A 22,368-nucleotide genomic window follows, 5' to 3' on the forward strand; every position below is an offset into this window, starting at 1 on the left:
CAAAGGCACCCTATATTTTTTTAAGAGAAACAGGATCTTAATAAATTTCATTTTATAATCGCTCTGAGAGGAAACCGTTACCAATATTGCGGCCAATCCATCGTGACAGGCCAGGAAGGAGTAGCTTCAGCAAAGCTTTACTGTTTGGATTCCTGCCTGTTACTTTCGCAAGCACGTTCGCTGCAGCAAGGTCAGAGGTTAACCCAATCAGTGTTCCTCCTCCGTAGCATGTTGGTGGCATGACCGGGAGAGAGAAACTGCGGTTACCGTACAGACATTCCACATCCCATTTGTTTTCCTCTTCTCCTAATTGCATTCCGGCTTTCAAAATTACGTTTGCCGGCAAGGATCCACAAACAAACAAGTTTAATAAAGTTAAGCAAAAACCATTGCGACATGTCAGAAATAATTCTGCTCATATTAGAAGGGTAAGAAAGACCAGTGATATTGTAAACCAGCAATGCACAGAGCTCTGCCTCTTTTTGCAAGCTTAGCATATAGGCCCTTTTTTTTGCAGAGGGTTGGAGAAAAAAATGTTGTTGTTTCAGCATTTAAAAGGACAGTTCTAAAGATTTGCCTGAGCAAATTAAATTACAGAGATCTTCCATTTTTCTCTTCTGTCTGTAAAGACATGTTTTATTTAATGCGACTTATAATGCTACGTATATACAGTAATATGATGTTGATTTTCTCTAGGAGTATGACTTGGCCTTGTGTATTGTGCAAGGCCTGACGTATATGGTCAGGGACACTGTGCAACACATCTGTCTCTTATTCTCAAAAACTTTCTCAAACCTTTGTAAGTGTTTTTGGACTCGCATGATATTGTTCTCAAATAATTAAAGAGCTCAGATCATACCTGTTCTGAGGTTGGTGAAGAGCTCCGTGATTTAGTCAGGTGCTCAGATGGAACCGATGCACGGTATGGTATAGTGGACCAGGTGAAGTCCGTATGAGTTTCTTGCTCACTAACGGCTCATCTCTTTCTTTTCTGTGTTCAACAGGGACCTGAGCGAAAACCAGATCCAAGCTGTTCCCCGCAAAGCCTTCCGAGGAATCACCAACGTCAAGAACTTGTGAGTGTGGCAGCAGACGGCAGCGTGCCATCTCGCGGAGCTGGGATAGCAGCCCAGTCTTTCTGTAGGGAGTGTAGTGGTTACAACCGAGGGAGAGCTTCCACACAGCTCCTACCGTACGGTGTGATGAGTTTTCTTAGCAGTTAAATGTCTTGAAAACAAAGGCGCTTATTATTGATTTTAGGAAAAGTCCCAACACCACTGCAACCTACAGTAACTATTAGTAGTCACTGTAGTCAACTGTAGACTTTGACCAGACAGTGACTACAAGTACTTGGGACAAAAAACTGAGATGGGATGGATGTTGTGACACCATTTATGAAAAAAATGCTGACATTTTTTTTCTTAGGAAACTCAGCTATTTCAAGGTAGAACACTTTTCATTTATTGAAAGGATGTTGGCATACTGTCTCACTTGTTGGTTTGGTAACATTGGTACCGCTAATCGTAATCGGTTGGGAAAATTAGCAAAAATAAGTAGCAAAAGAATTAGGGCAAATCAAACCAACTTAAATATCCTTTACAAACAAAAGGTTGTAAAAAAGGCCACAATCATTATGGAGTGTGTGTCACACTCCCTCCATTGGGAATTTACACTTCTCCCATCTGGGAGACGCCTCTGTGCCCCCAGGTGTAACACTGACAGACTCAGGAATCTTTCATCCCCCTGCAATATCGCTCTCAAACCATGTTAAGTAACTCTCTTATCTCCTGTAACACTATTGCATAGTCGTCTTTGTTGGTAATGTTTATCTTCCTGTTTTTATTGTAGTATTGGACTGTGCCATAAAACAAATTTCCCCCAGAGGATAATAAAACTTGAATTGAAAATAAAAATGACCCACAGCTTGGGGAGAAATGTTAACTGAGTGTTTAACCCTTCACTAAACAGATACTGTTAAATTCTTACTGTCCTAAAGACAGCAGGACTGTATGGCAGTTTTTAATTCAACCTAAAAATGTTATCTCACGTACAATAGCATTGTTTTCTCCGTTAATGAATCAATGTCATCAATTTAGTCTAGACTGTTACGGTTATTTCTTTTGGTTTCGGAGGTATTTTAAAAGTGGGAAATTACGTGGAGCCATTTGGTAGCTTCAAGCTGTGTACGTACAGTACTGTATGTTTACATTTAAGTCGATGCTGTTTGATCAGAGGGCCTTAGTTGGGACCATAGCGTCAGTGGATGTCCTGTCATTGTGTTGCTTGTGTTGTTGTGTCTGCTACGTGTTTGGGACTGAACACTGAGGAGCATGGAAGCCTGTAGTTTCTTCTTGAGAGCTGGAAGGCGCAGGGTAGTAATTAGTGCAGAGTTAGTGTCTTGTGGTTGGAGCAAAATGACGCTGACGAAAACCTTCCAGCCCTCAGCGGAGAGGAAACTGTGAATCTCCTGTGGTGTGGTTTTTCGGCGATGCACTATATTTATTTTTGAAAAAAACAAAGGGAGGCTACTGCGCGTTCTGAAAAGGAGACCCCCATCACCTAGAAGAGTTCAACACGTTGTAGACTACTATACATCAAGCAGCAATCAGGCTGTTCTGCAGCCATGTCATTCTGAAGAATTGTGCGCAGCATGCAGAGCCGCTAGCACACACAGGCACACACAAGGGCATACACAGGGTAGGCAAATACGTATGACCCTGACCAGCTCGTGAGCCTCCCCTAATTGCTTATTATTAATTTCATAAGACCATGCCCTCTTTGGCATTTCACTAATTCCAAAGACTATATCTCCCGTGGAGGAGGGTATGACAAAGGACTTTTCATGTCTTCGTCACAGGACCTCTCGTGAGGTCTTTCTGGGGTTTTCATTATCACTCATTGTTCATTATCGAGGTCTGCGTTCACCGTCACCCAGAAAACACAGAAAAAACAAAAGGGCATTTATTTGGTATTTCCATTTTCCCGATTGCTCTTATGACTAGTGTTACTGTATTTTCAGTTGAGTATTGGAGGCGGAGCTTCAGAGTTCAGTGTTTGTTGTGTATTCTCTATTGTTGTTGAACCACAATGTTTCCTCGTTGCCGTGTGTCACGCCCGACATCCCTCCCTAGAGGGCGCTCCACTGCTCTCATGATTGTCCGTGTGATTAAGCTCTCCAGGTGTACCCTTTTAGAGTTATTATTTAAAGACCAGCTCCTCCAGTCCTCGGGGCTCATCATTAGGGTAAGATGTCACGAGGCCCGCCTGACACCAGGAAACCCTACGTCCGTCTCCTGAGGGCATAGGCCTCATCCCCGACACCTCCCGCTTCCTGAGCCCGGGGTCTGGAGGATCTCGCCCCGTCACCCTTGGACCTCCATGTTTTGTTTGTCCGTGTGCTCCCTCCTCCCGGGGGTTTTAACTTTGTCGCGTCCCAGGATGGATTCCTTGTTGATGGACTCTCGGACTGTGCTTTGACCTGCCCTTGGACCCGTTTGGATTTGGATGCCGTTTTGTCTTCCCCGTTCACTGTCTCACGGATTGTCACTATTATTTTGTGCACTATTAAACCCCTGTGTGTTCCCTTTTACCACGCCTCCTGTTTTCTCCAGCTCTTACCGCATCACATAGGGTCTTCTACAAGATCTGACACGGATTTCAGTCCGTGTTCGTGACACCATGTTTGTTATCTGCTGGTTGTTCTGCCATGTTGTGTCGAGTTACAGAGCCTGACTCAGCTGTGTTTCAGGGATTCTTGGCTGTCCATCAGGAGGCACTGGGGAGGAGTTAGTAGCAGTTATTGTAGAGCTGTAGCTACACTGCACTATTAGTGTAGCAGTTAATCTATCTCCTTTGTGCTTGTATAATCATAAGTGTCACCTTATCTGCTTGCTGTGTCACAGCTTGGTTTGCACTGGTTTATATTGAAGTATGTTTTTAAAACTGTTAGCGGTGAGTTTCACACAAAACTAGTGTGCCAACCTTTTGTCGAATGTTTTGTTAACTTTTGTAAAGGTTTTTGCTCGCATCAGAGCGGTAAGTGTAGTAAGTGAGCACTTGTTTTGCACAGCAGTTTTAACTCCGGTTTATTTTAAATGACGTCTGTGACCGCCTGCTTGACTTACTGCAAGGTGTTCAGTCACAGATGGACGTCTAAATATGACTGCAGTGGAACAGTCACCTTGCATGTGTGCTGAAGGGTTGCAAAACTAGGACAGGGAGGTCACCTATACTTTTCCTCTTTATTAGTAATAGCAATATAGGTAGATTGCTAAAGTTGGAATTACAGTGCCCATCTGATGCCAGGTTGGATTTGGAATCTGCTTCGTATGCACTCGTCAGGATACAGCTGTACCACGCTGATGAGCTCTGATAAGGGCCAAAAACCTGTCTGCGGTTGCCGGCCCTGGCTTAATATACACAAGGCAGAATTAGAAGTCTTTTTAGATGGTTGTGCTTTGTAGCGCTCTGCATTGGGCATGGGTAAAAAGATGTGCTGTAATGTTTCTTCGGGGCCATTAGCACAAAATCCTCCCGCTCGTAAAAACTGAAATGGTTCCAACCATAGGAAGCCTTTTTATCCACCCCTTTGTGTAATAAACTTTCTGTATTGCCTAAAACCACCAGAATCACATTTCAGTAATACGGCCACGTCACGACAGAATTCGGGTGCAAGCTGCTTGATTATTTATTGTAATTAATGAGAGACTTGTTGATGAATTGATGTTAAATGGTTCATTAGCTCTCTTTGTAGTTAGGAATCAAGCATGGCAGGCCTTGTGTAAATCAGTTACATTCCTCCCAGTCTTTGTGGTAACTTATCTGGCGTCATGACAGACACTTTTTTATGTAGAGACTCCTCTAGCCCTGGCTACAGTTTTTTTTTACCCGGACAAGATATTTAGGGTACTGCTTAAATCAGAGGGGTCACACTGTCAGAGGCTGAAATTCTACGCCTGTTATACCTGATTGAATGTTGGATGGGACAGATATTCTGATGTCAACTGAGAATGACTAACACGAAAAAAGAAACATGATACGTAAAATGGTTGGAACTTTTCTTCTTATTAAACATTGCACAATTAGAGAATGGGTCATGAACAATATTTTAATATTATTCATCCTGAGGTTTCCATTCCTGCTTTCATTTCGTTCAAAGGAACTACTTTGTAATGTTCAATCAATGTTAAGAGAACAGTGTCTCACTGTTGGACTACAACCTCACACAAACTCTTCTTTTTCTAAGAAAAAGAAGAAGAAAACTATTCTGGAATTGAGGAGTGTGAGGCATGGCACAGGGCAGAGGCATAGTGCCATTTGTAAGGGAGTCCGGCTTCAGTGCCTGTGCTGGGGAGATGCTGTCATATGAAAGATGAGACACCCATCCTGGTCTTAAAACTATCAGTCAGGATTGTGTCATTCTCAAACCAGCCTGTCTGACCCCAGAGAGATGATCCCTTGACTGTTTGCATCTCCTCATTCATTCCGATAGGGCAATGTGTCTCCTCTGAGCTCTGAGTTAACAGCACTGTCTGTTGAAAGGCAAACAGGCCCTGTTAAAGAGCTGTTTTTTTTGTCTGTGCTGTAAAAGGTTTCTGAAACAAATGCCCATCACCATCTTGATACACTGACTGATTGAGAAACAGAAAGCCTGTTTTTTCTCAAAAGGTCCTTTCTCAATCAGCGGTCATTAGACGTTAGATAAACACAATCAAAAACGTCTCCCTGTCAAAACGCCTAACAACGTCTAGTTTTCTTTTTGAAACAAATCAAAAAGACATTTTAGAGAGAACACAGGTGGTACTCTACTTTTTTTTGAGTGGGAATTCAGCTCCTCATCATGCTGACAGAAACCCTGCCAGGTGAAATCCCTACAGAACCCAGCCATATGAAAGTGAGCACCCCTCAGAATTGCCCAATTTTCAGACGATATTCCCAGGACCGTGGTCTGCCAATCGTCCGCCTTCGTGAGCATGACTTCCTGGGCTGGGCTCGCTGTGGTGTCACATGAGCTTGTTTAGCCAGGGTCCTGGCTCTGTTTAACTACAGAAAGAAGAATGGGTTTCCTTTGTGTGTTTGTGAAAAATCATCTACAAGAAATTGCACGATTGACTGTAGACACCTTCCCAAATGTTGCTTTGGGTCCTAAAAGCAGGAATGTGGTGTGTGAACAGATTCATGTCATTTCGCGCTGTAAGTGTGACCACAGAAACAAACAAAGCCACACGCGGCTGGGCTGTGCGCTGTCTTACCGCCGCCGCAGCGGACGGCCCTTCAGAACTGATTCCTGGGACCAAAGGACGAGGCAGTGGGGAGACGGAGAAGCTGTTCTCCACCCCTCCCCCCCCAGCCTGATTTGAATAAGGGACCCTCCATCACAGCCCTGTGACACTGGCTTTAATTACTCCTCACAAATGGCACCACGCTCCCCGCTGGGCCGGGGTTAACATCACAGCCCTGACAGAGCTATGGCCCGGGAGCTTATTGATTTTGTCATTTGCTTCATTAGGCTTAATGTCCACCCCCCCCCACCTTACCCAGAAACTGTGTGTTGGTGCAAGAGAAAGGCAGCAAACCTGCCGCTCCTGCCCCCCAAAGAGAAGGGGTTGGGAAGCCACACTCTGCACCCTGCTCCCCCCAGTAAAGTCCTGCACTTCACAGGGAAGCTCGCAGGAGTCAGATTTGTCCCCCCAGGAGGACGATTATTAGTGTTTGGTTAGAGTGGGATTTGACTCAACCCTGCCTGGCTGAGGGCCGGCCCACTGGACAGCCGCACAGGTGGACACGGGGAGGAGGAGGGGTGGTGTGAGATTAAGGTCTGATACAGGATATACAGCTCTGAGAAACAGCATGGCGAATCATGACGGTTAGGAACAGCCGGAGTGAAACCTGCTTGGTGGTCCTCACCCCTCTCTCCATCACTAGAGTTTAATGGAGTGCTGTGTTTAAATATGCAGAATATTCCTAGGGTTGGGGTCCACCATCCCAAAACACACATTTTAAACCCCTGCACCAGTTCAGTAAACAACATACAAAAACACACACTGTCAGGGTATCGCTGAACTCCAGCGTGCAGCCATCATTAACGAAGGAGACGTCAAATCAATATTCTTTCATCTTATTGCATTACGAAGGTCAGTACTTCACTTATCATTAAACTGATAACTTAAAAATATTTGTTTCCTTCTAGGTTTAGTACAGTTTACCCGAAAAGTGTGATTATGTACCCAGTACTGATAGTATTGGACTGTTATGGTGGGTATGTTTCTTTTAGGAGACCCTACATAGCAGTTAGTACACTAACTAAAGGGCCATCCTAAATGAGTCTTCAAAGATTCTTCATTTTTGAAATTTTCATTCCATGCCTTAATGACTGTACATGTAGAGTCATTTACTATGTGCTGTGCCGAATGAAATTGCAGTTAATTGCATGCATTCAGTTTAACTTAAAAAGAAAAGTAGAGCTATCCCACAGTGTTTTGTAGATAGGTTACTGGATTAATAGGTACGGACCTGTAGTTTTGTTATGGTGGAGGTCCTTCACGAAAAAATGTAGGTTGCTTGTTAAAAAAATTCTTATAACAGATCTTTGTGTTCCTCTTCACCTCTTTTTTGATTTTGATACAACAGATGCAACACCGGTGTGAAATATGAGCATTTGTTCCTGCATGTCCATGTCAGGGCAGATTGAAGAGGTCTGTCTGTGCAGCACTGCTCCCTGTCTCCTGCTACCTGTCGAGTATGTCTGCTCTGTCCATCTTCCTGAATTCTTGTTGCTGCTGTACCTGTCTGGCAGGTACACGGGGGACTTCATTGCCTTGCCATTCTGAAAATCAAGGAATCTGTTTCAGGAGTAGCATGTCTGCTCATAAGATCCCCAGCTTGTGAAAAGAGCTTTTCAGAAGACTATAGTAGGGTCAAGGGCTACGCTCCAGCAACATTTGTGGGTCTCTTTAAACCATCAGCACCTTCAGACCTCTGCATGAGGGTCACATCACATTTAATCAAAACACTTTAGAACAATTGCATTCAATACGATCGATCAATTAGACCTTTATCAAGCAAATTAACCCTCTCCCCGAGGTATTCCGCTATTAGTGGTTACTTGGTGGAGACACGAAGCCTGCTAGACTGTACCTCACAAGCACCATATTAGGGCAGCTCTGACCTAAGTAACTAATTTGCATTTTTGCTGATATCCAAAGTGTTATGACAATCACAGCAGCTGTGGCAGCTGTACATTGTTAGTCCCCGTGATAGATCGTCTTTTTTTGCTTAATAGCTGTCAGTTCAAGGAAGCTGGAGCTGAGCATGTTCCCAAAGCGTGTCGCTCGAATGCCAGACCTGTAATAAAGGAAACGGGCCCACAGCTCGGTGACGTGCTCAGGGGCATCAATCAGACTCCTGCCTTTCAGCCCGAGTCTTCCTCCTCGTCATAATCCCCGTGTGAGAAAGCTACTGTGCATTTCTCCGGGGGCTCGTAAAGCCGCCTGCTCCACAGCTCCCTATCCTCGCTCGGGCTGCAGCTTGTGTAAATTATCGCGCATTGGCGAGAGGTGCCGTCACTTTGTGCTTTACGAGCGCGTTGCTTGAGAAACACAGGTTGCCGCAGATGGCTTTTACAGCTTTTACTAATTCCACACTCCGTTCGTTTAGTGGCTCCTGTTATAAGCTAGACCAGTTAAGAGCAATTCTGGCACAGGTGCACCGTAGCTCCGCACCCACTCTCCCCAAAGGTCAGAGCGGTAAATCATGGCGTGAGTGCCGGGAGCTGTAGGGACAGCGAGGTGAGAGCACAGGCTGCGAGAAACAGCACACATGCAGTAAAAGTACAGGGTGTGTGGGGTAAAACTGAACAATTACCATGCAAATCCAACAGGGTCAGTGCAGTATCTGGATAATAATGAAAAAGCTCACCATCCCGTGAGGTCTGGTTCCCTTGACCTTATCAGCGGGTAGGAGGGGTGGGTGTGGGCGTGAGGGTAATTGACACAATTATTCCTTTAAAATTCAAATCGATATCTATTGATTTGGAAGCGAAACAGAAACATAAATCAGAATATTTCCCCTGGTTTTAATTTCCTTTGTCTCTCCCCTGTGTCTGACTGTCATGTCCTTCAAGAAACCCACTGAGGGAGCCAGATAAGATCTCGGAGATTTTAATCCCCAAAGTGGTTGTAAAAAAGGCTCTTGCTGCTTGCGATGCACTCTTGTAAATAACAGTGGAGTGCTCTGGTCTGTAGGGCCTGTTCTGGATAGTCTCTTTGTTTCTCATTCTGTCTCTATTAGTTTTGCAGATGGTAGGCTGACAATGCAGGAGCATCATACTGCCAAAGGCGGTCAATGTGGGGATGATTAAAGGCATATATAATTACATTAGGAGAAATTTAATTAGAGGATTTTCATAGTCTGCCCCCTCTCACACACACCCCCTCCCCACCGTCATCCTCATTCATCTTCACACGGAAGAAGGAACAAGTGTGCTGCAGCAAGACTCATCTACACGCGCTTCAGCGGCAACAAGCCAACTTCAGCCAAAGCCGTTAGTTCAGTGGGAGCGAGTTCCCTCTGGCTCGGAACGGCAGGGAGCTGCAGGCTCGGCTGCTCACAGGGAGCCACAGGCTAGTGGGGCTTCGCTCATGCTCCGCTCTTGCTCGGAAACTTCCCGCAAAGCCAGAGGCGCAGGCGCTAGAAGGAGCACGGACGTGGCACAGCGTGCCCCTTCAGCGTGTGCCCTCGCCCCGCCCAGCCCCTCCCAGTATGACTGTCATGGAAGGGATGTAAAACACCTGCCTGTGGATTTTCTCCCCGAATGTGAAACATCTGCCAGACAAGCACACGGGCCTGCTGTGCTAATATTGAGCCCTGAAAGTGAGATCATTGGACTTACAGTATTTCTTATATGTTTAAAAAAAAAACAGTACATTACTTAAACAGCTCCTCACTCCATAGGAATTTACTGCTCAGGCATACTGTACATCTCTTTCATCACGCCTACCACACAAACTGAGCAAAAATTCGCACTTCTTCCATCAGACAGAGCAAAGTATCAAAGACAGGTGATCGATAGCTGTCTGAAGAAGAGCTTGTGCTCTCAGGAGTGAAACGCCACGAGTAAAGTGCACTCAGTCTTCATTTCTTGCAGCACATACAGAGTCAGCTAGGCACACAGTGATACATAACTCAAGAAATGCTGTTAATTAGGTGTTTTTCAAGTAAGCATTAGATGCACTGTCCTAAAGGCTTTGTGTCTGCAAGTACAAAACATGTCGCGTCATTGGTCCTCAGAATAAAGAGATGACCCACGTTTGAATGAAGGGACAGTCACTGTTGTACTCAGAAACAAAACAAAACCCTTCAGCTGAGAATATTGTAGATAAAACTGTGGATTTTGTTTTTCTTTATCCAAGGAAGCCGAGACCCTTCCTTGTCTCTTCCAGTTCTCTTAAGATTGAGCAAATTCTGGGTTCGGACATGCTTCAAACCTCTAACCAGAAGTGAGCCTGTGCTTATTTCTTCCAGATCGCTTGTGGAAAGTAAGGGGGTTTATAGAACCTGTGGATCAGTTAGCTCTAGATAATACTGGGTACGTCCAGAAGGTTTTGTCTCTCTTGAAGCTTTCTCTCCTATTCACGCAGAGATTTATTGTTAAGTTCAGCTCCTGATCTAAGAATTACCCCAGCTTCTGGGGCAACAGAAAATGACGCTGCCACTCTTCTTCGACAATATAAGCTGAGGCACACTTACAGTAGTGAGCTTTATCACAGCAGAGCATTAAGTTTTGAAAACCCTCTGTGTACTAGTGATGTGTCATCCCTGTCTGACAAGGGCAGTCTGTTGTCAGAAAATGTTCTGTTTCTGGCTGTTCTGAAAAGGTCTACAGCTGTCGGTTGGCCTCTCTGGGGGGATGCATTTATCCTGGCTGGTTTCTCTCTCGCCAGAAGCAAGGCACCAAAATCCAGTTTCCATAAAGGGCACTAAGTCGCAGAGCCCTCAGTATAAACGAATTAGCCGACCGTCCAAATGCTCTGCTTTTCTTTTTTGTCTCGTCTGATGCGTGTTTCCTTTTCTTCTGGGGAGGGGGGTTGTAGGGGATACGTAGGTCTGCAGAGTAAAGTAAAAGGGAGAGAAGGAAACACGGGCACTTTGAGAGTCTGAGAGGGCAGCTCGGTGACCTCCAGTGATTTACAGGCCCTCTTCTTTAATGAAATTGTTTCAGTGACAGAGCCCAGTAAAAGCTCGTAATGGATTGGGTGCTCTAATGTAATGAAATTACTCCCTTTCTGCCTTTAAAAAAAACACGAAGGAGAGAGAGAGAGAAAGGGAGAGAAAATGCAATTAATATTTACAGAGAGCTGACAGCCAGGGCGGGCTGTGCACTAGCCAGCCTCCTGTTCGCTTCTCCCTCTCTCCCTCCCTCTCTCCTGCTCCCTCTCTCTCTCTCTTCCTCACACGGACCGGGAGCAGAGGAAGGCCCCACAGTGCCAGCCGGGATCTCCCCTGGCCGCGGTCGGCAGCCCGCGACGCGCCGTCCCCCCCGCCACCGCCCCCAGCTCGCTGCCGTCCCCAGCGCTGACTCCTGTCTCTCCTCCACAGGCAGCTGGACAGCAACCACATCAGCTGCGTCGAAGATGGAGCCTTCCGAGCCCTGCGGGACCTGGAGATCCTGTGAGTGGAACCCCTCCAGGGGGCTTGCTCTGCGTCACTGCGCTTTCTCTTGGCTTGCATCCCTCTTTCTCACCTTTGTTGGTTTTTACGTAATTTCGGTATTTATTTTCCCTCCTTAAAAAAAAAAAATACCTGACACTAGAACAAAGGAGAGCGCACCTTTCCGGACAGAGTTTTAGGCGCTTCGTGTCGCGTCACTGTTTTTTGCTCCATGATGTGGGTTCTCTTCAGACTGTAGTCGCTGCCTTTTCTAGTGTCACTGGGTTTTTTTTTAAAAAGGATACGAGATCTTAAGATTTGACCCTGTTGCTGTTTGTCGCTGCCACAATTATTATTCTTAGTTGAAAGTAGATTAGGCTGTTTTGTAAGTTCCTTTCTCCTTCTGCTTTTGGGCGTGAGAGCACTGTAGTATCATTTTTAAACTTGCCTCAATTGGATGTGAGCCTCACTCTGCAGTGGCTGTGAGCCTCAGCAGGTTAGAGAGCAGAGCGCGGCTCTTCGGGGTGGGATGGTGTGGTCCTTGTGCAGGTTTTTCGTTCCCTTTTCTTCCATCATTGCCTGTCAGCAGTACATTTGCAGAGTACGTGCATCTGTCGCAGGACCGTGCTCCATCAAAGTGCAGGGAGTACGGCAGGTCAGGGGGGATAGGAAACACGTTGGTGGAGCACGGAGTCCTGTTATATGTGATCACTCTGTTGCCCTGTTGGCAGAGAAACATGAGACGGTTTGAAGAGCAGTTAGCTCTGAGGAGGCTGTTAAAGAGACAGCTGCTACTGTACGTTGAGACAGAAGAACCTACCAGGACTGTGTTCTGATGCTGTAAACAGGTGGAGTCTGAGCTAACGCACTGAAACACACCAGACTCTCTGTCACCTTGCCTGCATTCTGCGTACTTACAGTATTACTCTATAGCGCCGTCAACATGACTTTGCCTTTGGGCATCTCGAAAGACGCCTGTGTGTTTTCTGAATGGCGAGCTCTGAGCGCCCTTACTACGACAATAAAGGCATCTTGATTTGGAGTGCACAGAGTGTCCGATGACTCGGGCAGCTCTGCTTCATTAGCCTGGCGTAACAAGTACTGTATAAGTGAGGAAACAAACAGAAAAGCACAGCAGTTTGTCCGGACAAAGCATGTAGTTTTCAACAGTGGGTCTCTTGAAAAGATGTAAAAAAAAAAAAACTAAATATGCATTAAGAATGAGTTCTGAATTCCACAGCCTTTTGACTTCACGTGAATCTTAGCTTTTTAACGCCACACACTTAACTCCAGGTGACACCCAGTCACGTTAAATAAAATTCTAGCACTTAACAGTGTGTAAAGGCTTTGACTTTTTGTCCTGGAGAAGTAGGTAGTGCTGTGATTTATGAAGAGGATCTATAATGTTTTTAGGATGTTGTCTTGTCACGCACAGTAATGTTAACCCACATGTAGAACTGCCTCTTACATATATGCCTAGATGACTGGATAGGAGAAGGGGACATTCACCACATCTGCTAGGTGAGTGCGTCCAATTTCTGTTAAATTGACTATTAAAGCACCATTCAGAGGGACAATATAGAATAAGAAAGCAATCTGTGGGATGCATGACAGAAAAAATGTTTTGCTTAATGGAGAAGAACGTGTACATGGAATTGTGTCATCATTGCTTTAACAATAGTGTCAACAAGGCAGCTTAGCGTTTACCCAGAGGTTCATAGCACATGTGTTTTGTCTGCTGGAAGAGCAAAAAGGGTCATCTTTGTTTTACTTCTGTATTGTAAGCATTGAGAATGCCTCGCAGACTTAGTGAAGGAAACTGCTTGCCAGACAGTACGTTTTGCCATTCTTGTGATGGATTGTGATTGTACTTCGAAATAATAGCACTAATGATTGGACTAATGGTTTTAAAGCTATCTGTGACTTATTCATCTGTTTTGCATATATCACTTGAGCAAGAAAAAGTGCTGCTGCAAGCATACTAAATTGAAAAAGCCTAATTTAAAAATAAATTCTTTCATCTTGCTCAAATGGTATGAACTGGGCAGCAAAGCCTTGAGAAATAATGTTGAGTTATGTTCTTCATCCCCGGACCTCACCCTGGGCATAGTGCAGTTAGTCCAGAAGCTGAGAGACCTCTGGGTATTTTAGAAATGTTTTTTGTAGAGAGAAACATTGGCTTGGCTTGCGAAAGTGTCCTCAGCTGGGCCTTTTCCTCACCTCGTCTCATTTATTTTTGACAAAGGTGCGAAGAAATTTCCACAGCCTTCAAGGTGACTCTCTCTGTGTGTTTCCTGATGTAAAGACCCAATATGAAGAATTCCCTCCCTAGACACCAGCTGTCAATATGTTTGGCACTCAGTAATTAGAAGGAACAGACTTCAGGATTTATTTTCTTTATCTTTGTCCTGTTGAAATCACTCTGTTCTAATGGCGCAGTTTGTTTGCATATGTTTGATATGCCTTTGCTCTTCATTTTTACCGTAAGCCCTGGCTTCCTGCATCACAGAGTTCAAAGGTGTATTATTCAGCTGTGAACAGCTAGGATTCTGTAACTCAAATGTGTGAACACATTGGCTGAAAAACCTCAATTCCCTAATTTTTTTGTATATTACTTTTTTTTACTTTAATCACCTGTGGTTGTAGTAATCTTTGTTCCTGCAGTATTTCAGACTCTTAAAAAGTGTTGGCAGCTTATGGTTTGTAGCAACTTTAAACAGTGACCAAAGCAGTCCAAGACAGAGATAATTCAGTACACTACTAACGTCTTCTCTAAGGATCTAATCTAAGGACCTTTTTTAACTATTAGACCCATAGAGCTCAGCAGCTGTCAGAGGAATGTGCCCAATTGGATGACAAAACAGCAAGAAGAGCACAGGAATGAGCACTCCAATCTCTGCATTACATTGAATAACATGATCTGCTTGCCAGAGTTTCCATTATTCATTATTGAAATCGAGGAAGAGAGCACAGGAGACAGTAAAGACACACTTCAATAAGGATATTCTCAAGCCAACTTCAAAGTTTGTTGGAAAGTGTCTGCAAATCAGCCTCTTCTCTTGTTCAGCTGTTATCAGCTGACCTCTCTTCCCCAGTGAGCTGTGCTGCTGGCGTCTGGCAAGAGTGAACGATTTTTCCTGGAGGAGTATGATTTTTGAGGTGGAGGGGGTAAAGGGGGTTTCCCTTTGGTCTTAATCAAAGAGAATATCTTGATTGATCCTCTGGAAGTAGAAAACTTTTCCCCAGTACAGCTCTGACTGTTTTCTGTTAAAAGGCCAGTGTCTACAGCAGGTTTTGTTCAGCTTTCATCTCAGGCAATCCCCTTTTATGGTGCATTTCAGGTGTGGTGACCCAGCTGTTCCCTTGCGCCCCCTAGTGTCCACACTGTGTGGAGAGAGATGTCTTACCACAGCTATCAAATTGATCAAATTGAGTCTGTAGTTCCAAATGCAATGGTTCCTTATGTATCTTAAAAAAAACTCTTAGAAATATTCCACTGACTTCAAACAGCTTTTTTAGTAATTTCTTCACACTTTAAGAAGCTTATTTAAAATGAACCATGACATGGAGCTGTTTATAAGTAAGCTGTAAGACAAAAGTAACATTTTAATCTGAGTTCTTAAGCAATGAATGTAAATGGATTGTTTTGGAATGTAAGTGGACATTTTTCAGCGTTTTCTGTATCGTAGCTGCTGTCTTGGGGAAAATGGAGAAGATAATATGAGTGAGTGGACAGTTCCTTAGGTTTAGTGAAGCCATTCTAGCCATTCTCTCATTTGTTTTCCAGTCAGTTCTTAGTGTTGATGAACAGGGAGCCATGCGTTTCACTTTTGTAAGTTTTAAATAGTTGGCATGCAGGAGGTAGCATTTTTCAACCTGACTATCATGTTCGTAGTCCAACATTACTGAGATAATACAAGAGCAAACTGTGTGAACTCTGTGAGTGTTACCCTTCATGCACTGCCACGATATTACAGACTGGTTGTGTTTCATAGGCATCTGCCCATAAAATATGTTACTCTCCCTCTTAAATGTCTCTCTTAGACTAGATGAAAAAGATCTGTGATTTGCGTTCGTTTCCATTTTGTGCCGAAACACACGGAAACACCTTTGTATTACAGCTGTGTTCAAGTCATGACTTATTTAAACCTACTGCTTTTTGCTACTTGCAAAATATTTACCAGAGATCTCAGATCTCAATTCCATTTGGATTTAAAAAAAAAAAACACGTAAAAGACTCCTTGGCTAATATCCACCGTACCCCCCAAAAGAGCCTGACCTCCCTAAAAGGCCCCTGTTGTCGTGAAGATCTGCATGAAGATCCTCATCTGTTTGTGCACAGTACAGTAGGTGCATGATGGCATACGTACTGTATAGGAACAAGTAAAGGTGTATTCTGTGCTGAAGAGAGAAGAAAGGAAATGCAACGTTTCGGCTGTGGAGCCTTCTTCGGGTGTGAGAAAGACAGGGCAGTCAGAAGAGATTATATAGCTTGGGAGAGCAAAAGCCTGGAGTTCAGAGGAGGTGGGAGCATATATATACTGTATATATACTGTATGTCCGTGCGTGTCCCTGTTTGCTTCCACTGGATTTTCGGAAGCTGGAGCAAAGCTTTGAGAAATGGATGATCACCGGGTGAGGCTGAAGGAAGCTGCATTGCATTCCTGCAGCTCCTGTGCACGGACCTCCGCTAATCAGGTATTCCATGCATTTTTAATTTCCGACACCATCCTGCCTCCCGGGGGCCGCATCAATCTCCGTCCCCCCTGCCTTGATTGAGAAGTTGCACTGGGGCGCGGGCTCGCCTGCCGAGAGACAGGCAGAGACACACCGAAGAGGCTCTGGGCTAAAGGAACGTGGTGGTGGTGGGGGGGTCGTTAAGCTGAAGTGGCCGGTTTAGAAGCACAGGAAATTATCTTGCCACTTCACCGTTGACCTCTGATACCGGAGTCATATTTGTATTGAACATTTTGTGGCTCACAGAGAAGGAAGTTAAGAACACAGCGATGGACGGAGAGTGACCAATTAATCACAGCTTCCCCCATGCGCCTCAAAAAATTCAGATCTTAGATTAGATCTGCCTCTATTTGAGTGGTAATAGCCTCATCAGTGGCACAACAGTCAGCTCTTTTTCTCTTAGTGCTCATGGCTTGGGGAGTCTGCATCTGAGTTTGTCGTACTGAACAGACTTCGATTTGCTGAGCTTATTTTTCTTCCCTTCTCCTTCCTGGAGTTCTCTGGCTCTGACACCCCTGCCGTAGAGATGTGAACACACATGGCCGTTCTCAGTCACAGATCGCCTGTCCCCAGACCTAACCGTAAATGCTAATGATAGAAAACTTTTGAAATGTTGATAAGCTTTAAACATCCCCAAATGGATTTTGATCAATAGACCCATTCCACACTGGTGTCTAAGGTGGTACTGCGCATAGAGTTCTCTCGTGGGAATTCTTAAAGCAAGTAGAGCAATGTCTGAGCTGCTCTGTTTCAGCCCCAGTAAGTACCTAAACAGGACAAAGACAACACTTTGCCCTCCACCTCACTCAGAAATAACCGATATAGGAGTTTTGAGCTGCAGAATGCAATTATTTCCCATCTGGACCCACTTTGCTTATTTACTTTAAACGTCCTCAGTCAAGGATGCTGCCACAGCTCACAACCTCACAACAAAAGCAGTGGTGTCACAGTCTACTCCAGATGTTACTTCCATGCAGTGTGCAGAGTCCTTGTGCAGTCTGAAAGCAGATTCCCACTGGTGACTACTGGGGAGCTCCTTGCTTAAATGCGGAATGAGGAACTGTGTCTTACCGAGATCTGCCTCACCCAGTCCATTGTCTGAGAGCAAAGAGCCCGAGTGTGGGTAACTCCTGTCCTGTCATCAAGCCCCTGAAAGCAGCATGGCGATAGTCTTCTGTACCTCTGAAAGGTCTGACACTCTACTTTCACTTCTGGGGAAAAAAAGGAGTTTCAGGAGCTTAAGAACAAATTTTTTTAAATGTTTATGTCAATAGTCGCCTTATTCAGTTTCTTCAAGTGAAGAACAGGGGAACTGATAACGGACCTGCCAGTCAATCTCATGCCTCCCAGCACTAAACCCAGCACTGTTTCTCAAACCCTCTGGGCTGGCCACTGGTTCACAAGCATTGTGAAGTGGCTTGGCCTGCACAGACCGGGAAATACTGTATCTTCTAAAAGTGGAGGCAGAAGCTACTTTGTTCCCAGGCCTTGCTGTGGACAGAGGGTGATTTGTAGGGGACAGTGTCATATGGTGTTCATTCATGCCATGAGCTGAGAAGGATACCCGACCTGAGAAGAATTGTTCACTCAACATGTAATGCCTCTCCTGTACAGAAAACAAACCAGGCCACCTTCTGTGAAACATGGCCCAAGATAAACACAGATTGTGGGCGACCTGACTTGCGCAGAGCTGCACAAAGCGATCTGCCCATTTAATTACCCAGCTTCCTTTTTCTGGGAGGTGGTCGGGGTGACACCAGCCATGGTGGCTCATCATTTATGAATGGAGATCAGACACTGAAATCCTTAGGGGCCAATTAGGACTTTGTCAGGTCAGGAGTGATTAGGAGTTCTTCACTGACCCCTGTTCTTAGGTTTCATGTGTCGGTCTTGATAAAATTCCCAAAGCTTTCTGATTAAAGTAGTAACTTGTTTGTGAAACCAGAATTGGCTGATGTCAGAAACAGATGGAAATCCACACACATTCTAACACAGCATTAGTAAAATAACCCCCTGCCACCAACAAAAAAAACCTGAATAATCATTTGCACTCACATTTGCCAAGTGTGCTGTGGCACGGGAGAGCATTAGACAAGACAGCAGCTTTCAAATTTTCCAAATCTGCACAAATCTAGGTTTGAGGATAACAAGACAAGACTGCTCCAGCTGTTTTCCAGTACGGGACATTTACAGAACTGGAACCTCACACAGATGGCTTTTCAGGGCCTGATTGCTGGTCCTTTTTTCATTCAGATTAAATAATCCTTGAAATGAAAGGTCTGACCTCTTGTCTTCTTGCAACAGTGTACCTAGAGGCCCAGTTCTTAATGCTCTCATGAGAGTCGGTGGGCCTGGAGAGGCAGTAAGAGTACTTGAGTTCAGGAAACGGGGCATGACAAGTGTGGGAAAGCTTTCTTCTCACAACGCCAACATCCAGGAGAGGGAAAATCAGGGGGAGAGTTATCAGCTTACGTCTTCAAAAAGATCTGATCAAGAGGAAGAAAACTTTGGTGCACTATAGGACCCACGTAATCTGTGTGACACGTCACCATGGAATTGATTAAAGAAGTCGCCATGGCCTTATTCGCCAAGCCCACACAGTGGGTTCAGATGACATCATCAGCACTGGGCCAAAGCTTACACGTGCAAACATCACAAGGTGACCTCATGTTGGAACATTGTTTGCGGTTTGCAAGATATATCTAATCCTGATTTCAAGTTGCATCTAAAAAATCTATGACAAAATGCACTGACCATGACAAATAAAGAGCCAATGGATGTGCATTCCAGATTAGGTTTAACATCTTTCATCTCTTATATCCATGTTGTCCCTGGTTCCAGTATATCTGCCACCTCATCCTGCGGTGAGGCTATGCAGCTATCTTTATTATATGAAGAGTGGAGGAGTCAGTCCGTCACATTCTGCACTTTTCTTTCACCACAGCAGTCCTTTAATGTGTTTCTTTCAGTTTTGTCGCTATGTTTACTTGTTTTTTTTTATTTTAGACACAGCGCTGTTGTTTTTGCTTTCTTGACAGCATTTAAGGCCAGTGTCATTGAAAGCCCCATACCCTCAAATAAATGTCAAGGGTTACAAATACGTGCAGCAGGACACTGGTGTATATATTACACCACCTGAAAGGTTTACATAAACGTGGTTCGATATGCAACAGACCACTCTGCATGCATTTATACAATCTTCCTGCATTTCGCATGATGTCTTTCAGACTAAGGTCATCCAAGTTGAGACCAAGAGTGGAAGTGAGCAGAGAAAGTAATATTCTGCAAACGAACAGGACTTCCTGATGATATAAAGCCCTGTTCGGCAGATGCAGGACTACCGTAGACTTGTGTGTGAGAGTGGGCGATCGCTGTAGGCCCACCCGGGGCCCCGCTGCAGGGCGGAGATTCTCATCTCCAGCTCTCTGCTGTGTTACTGCAGGCACCTGGCCCCAGAGATGAACAAATAAAGACGAACCCCTTGCAAATATCCCATTCATCTCCCTGCTCCGCTCGGAAAACGCTCTGTCAGTTCCACTGCTCTGGCAGGGTGTTTCTCCGGCGTTCCCACCCGGAGTCTTCTCCGCCTGCTCTTCATCCCTCCCTGTTTCCTCGGCAAGGCGGGGGGGGGGGGCGGCTGAGGCCGATGTGGCAGCAAACCAGAAGAGCAGAGGCGAGGAGCTTGTTCTCCAGTGTGGCTGCGTTGAGTGGTGCTATTGGAGAAAATAACAGTTTATAGTGATTTTCCATCCTGTATTGTACAGGGCATGTGTGTGTTTTTTCAGTGTCCTCACTTCCGAATGCAAAATAACAAATTATTCCACAAGGCTCAAGTATATTGTGTTTCTATGGCAATTTTTATTTAATTTTATTTTTTTTAATTTGGCGCAAAATTAAGACACTGCTGTTGGCCTAGACGGGATTTTTCCAGTGGTACAAACCCAGGCCTGGTCAGAAATACTGGGCTGCGTCATGCGGTCCTCGTCATCTCTGCTCTCCGTTACGCATCACTGCATCTGAAATCTGGTCATCGGGATCCTCCCAGTCCATAGCGAAGGCAAAACAGGCAAAGCGTCTGTAACCAGACGCCCTTTTCATCTGGCTTACAGTCTGCAACAGATCTGTTGTTTTTCACTCTCAGACTTTCTTAGAGAACTGAAAAGCCATAAATCAAGTCAAATTTCCACCGTTAAGCCCCAGAGAGAGAGACCTAGTGCACAGTGCCTTTCTGCCGGCAGGGCTGGCCTGACAGGGGCACCAGCGATTACAAGATTAAGTTTTGCTAAGTAGCACTAATCAGAGTTGTTGCTGGTTGGACAGGAAGGCAGATGACTGCTGTCCGCAATTATGGCCGCACACGCTGCAGATAACATCGTTGTGTTAGAGCCAATTACACGCTGTTATGGACATACACCATTCACATTACATGCACCACAACACCAGGGGCTGATGAAATGACAGTGTTAAAAAGAGCAGGCAGCAGGAAATAGGAGCTGCAGTCTTCTCTTTCCGCTTTCCTTAGCTTGGCAGTACGTACTCCCTGAGCTCACTTTGTGTCAGAAACAATATGCTCCAAGGGTTCACGACTTACAAGTGTTAACTGTCTTTGAATCTCTGCTTCCTGGTCTGGTTTTGTAGCCCTTTTGTGAAGCATTGCATTCTGGGGTTAATTGTTAAATGATTTCTTAATTTGCAATAGTTTCTGTGTTCATATAAAGCAGTAAGAAGGCCACCGGTACAGTTCTGCTCAGGCCTGCACTGTCTGAGAGTGGGTGGGGATTGCGTATCGAACTGGGGGTCATCCTTTGGAGAGACACATGGGAGGACACTGCTTGCCCAGCCCAAACTGATGCATGGGGGACTCCTTCCGCTGATCTGCATGAATGTCACAGTGCTGGAAAACGTTTTGAGATAATAGGGAGCGCTGAACAGAATTATATTTGCAAACGCATAAAAATTTAACGACCTAATACTTGGTTGTTATTAACATTACTATGCTATTTTCAGGTTCCATGATTGTCTCTGTGGAGAGCACAGTGCATTGATAAGGAGCAAAACTGCCTATTGCAGTCCACATGATCTAAAGCACTTACAGCCACAGTGGACTCTGTTGTTCCTTTCTGTATCAGTGCTGGTAAAAAGCATGTCGTGTCTATAGCTTATGAGCCATATTTCTGAAATAAAACTTCTAATGCGTTATGAGTTAGCTAAATGAAAAGTGCTGCCTCATACTGTAGCTCTTGGGCTCTGGGTTTGAATCAGGTCTGGGGAGCCCCCATTTTTGTATGGGTTCACGTTGGGTCTTTTGGTTTCCTCAGACACAGACATGCTGCTGGCTGGGTTAAACAGTGTGATGGACCAGTGTCCCATCCAGCATGTAGAGCCAGCCTGTGCCCTGTGCTTCTGGAATGGGCTCCAGTTTGCCACTGCCCCCGCCAGGAGCCAAGGAAAAAAATGTGAACAAAGTGACACAAAAAATGACATAATGTTACACATTGTATCTGAAAAGTGTAAGATACAACTGATTACAATCAATTGAAAGTTTTAGTCAGTTATACATTTTGTACCAATTCAAAGTAGAAGGTAAAAACATTATAACTTCAGTCTGTTTTGTTTTTCATATCAATAATCCTTATTCTCACAGCTCATTTCCTCTCACCCTTATACAAATGTGATGTTTATATTGCACTTTTTTACCTGATTGATGATCTGAAAGTTTTGTGTGGTGCTGGATGTATGTCAGGCGAGACGGTGTTAACAGGTGTATTCCTTTCTTGCCCTGGGAAGGCCCCCACAGTGCAGGTCGGGGAAGGGTGTCGCGAAGCGTTCTTTCAGGACCCTATACAGACAACACAATCCATGGGGAGTGAAGAAGACCCGGGGGAAGAGGCATGCTAGGGGCTGGTGCGCTGTCCATGGTGCGCTGGTGTTTTGGGGGAGCTGTGGCCCAGGCAAACGGTCCGAGGGAGTTCGAGGCAAATTCAT

At 44.9% G+C, this 22,368-nt stretch overlaps 1 protein-coding gene across 1 annotated transcript in view; it reads left to right on the plus strand.

Moving 5' to 3' along the window:
• Window positions 1–22,368, plus strand: part of slit3 (slit homolog 3 (Drosophila)) — a 185,023-nt gene that overhangs the window by 105,781 nt on the left and 56,874 nt on the right. The window contains exons 5-6 of the mRNA XM_088932324.1: window positions 1,005–1,076; window positions 11,596–11,667. Of these exons, the coding sequence (XP_088788450.1) occupies window positions 1,005–1,076; window positions 11,596–11,667 (144 nt within the window). The remainder of the gene's footprint in view (window positions 1–1,004; window positions 1,077–11,595; window positions 11,668–22,368) is intronic.

The sequence above is a fragment of the Atractosteus spatula genome, chromosome 14 (assembly GCF_055471065.1).
Source record: "Atractosteus spatula isolate fAtrSpa1 chromosome 14, fAtrSpa1.hap1, whole genome shotgun sequence".
In the NCBI taxonomy this organism is placed as follows: Eukaryota; Metazoa; Chordata; class Actinopteri; order Semionotiformes; family Lepisosteidae; genus Atractosteus; species Atractosteus spatula.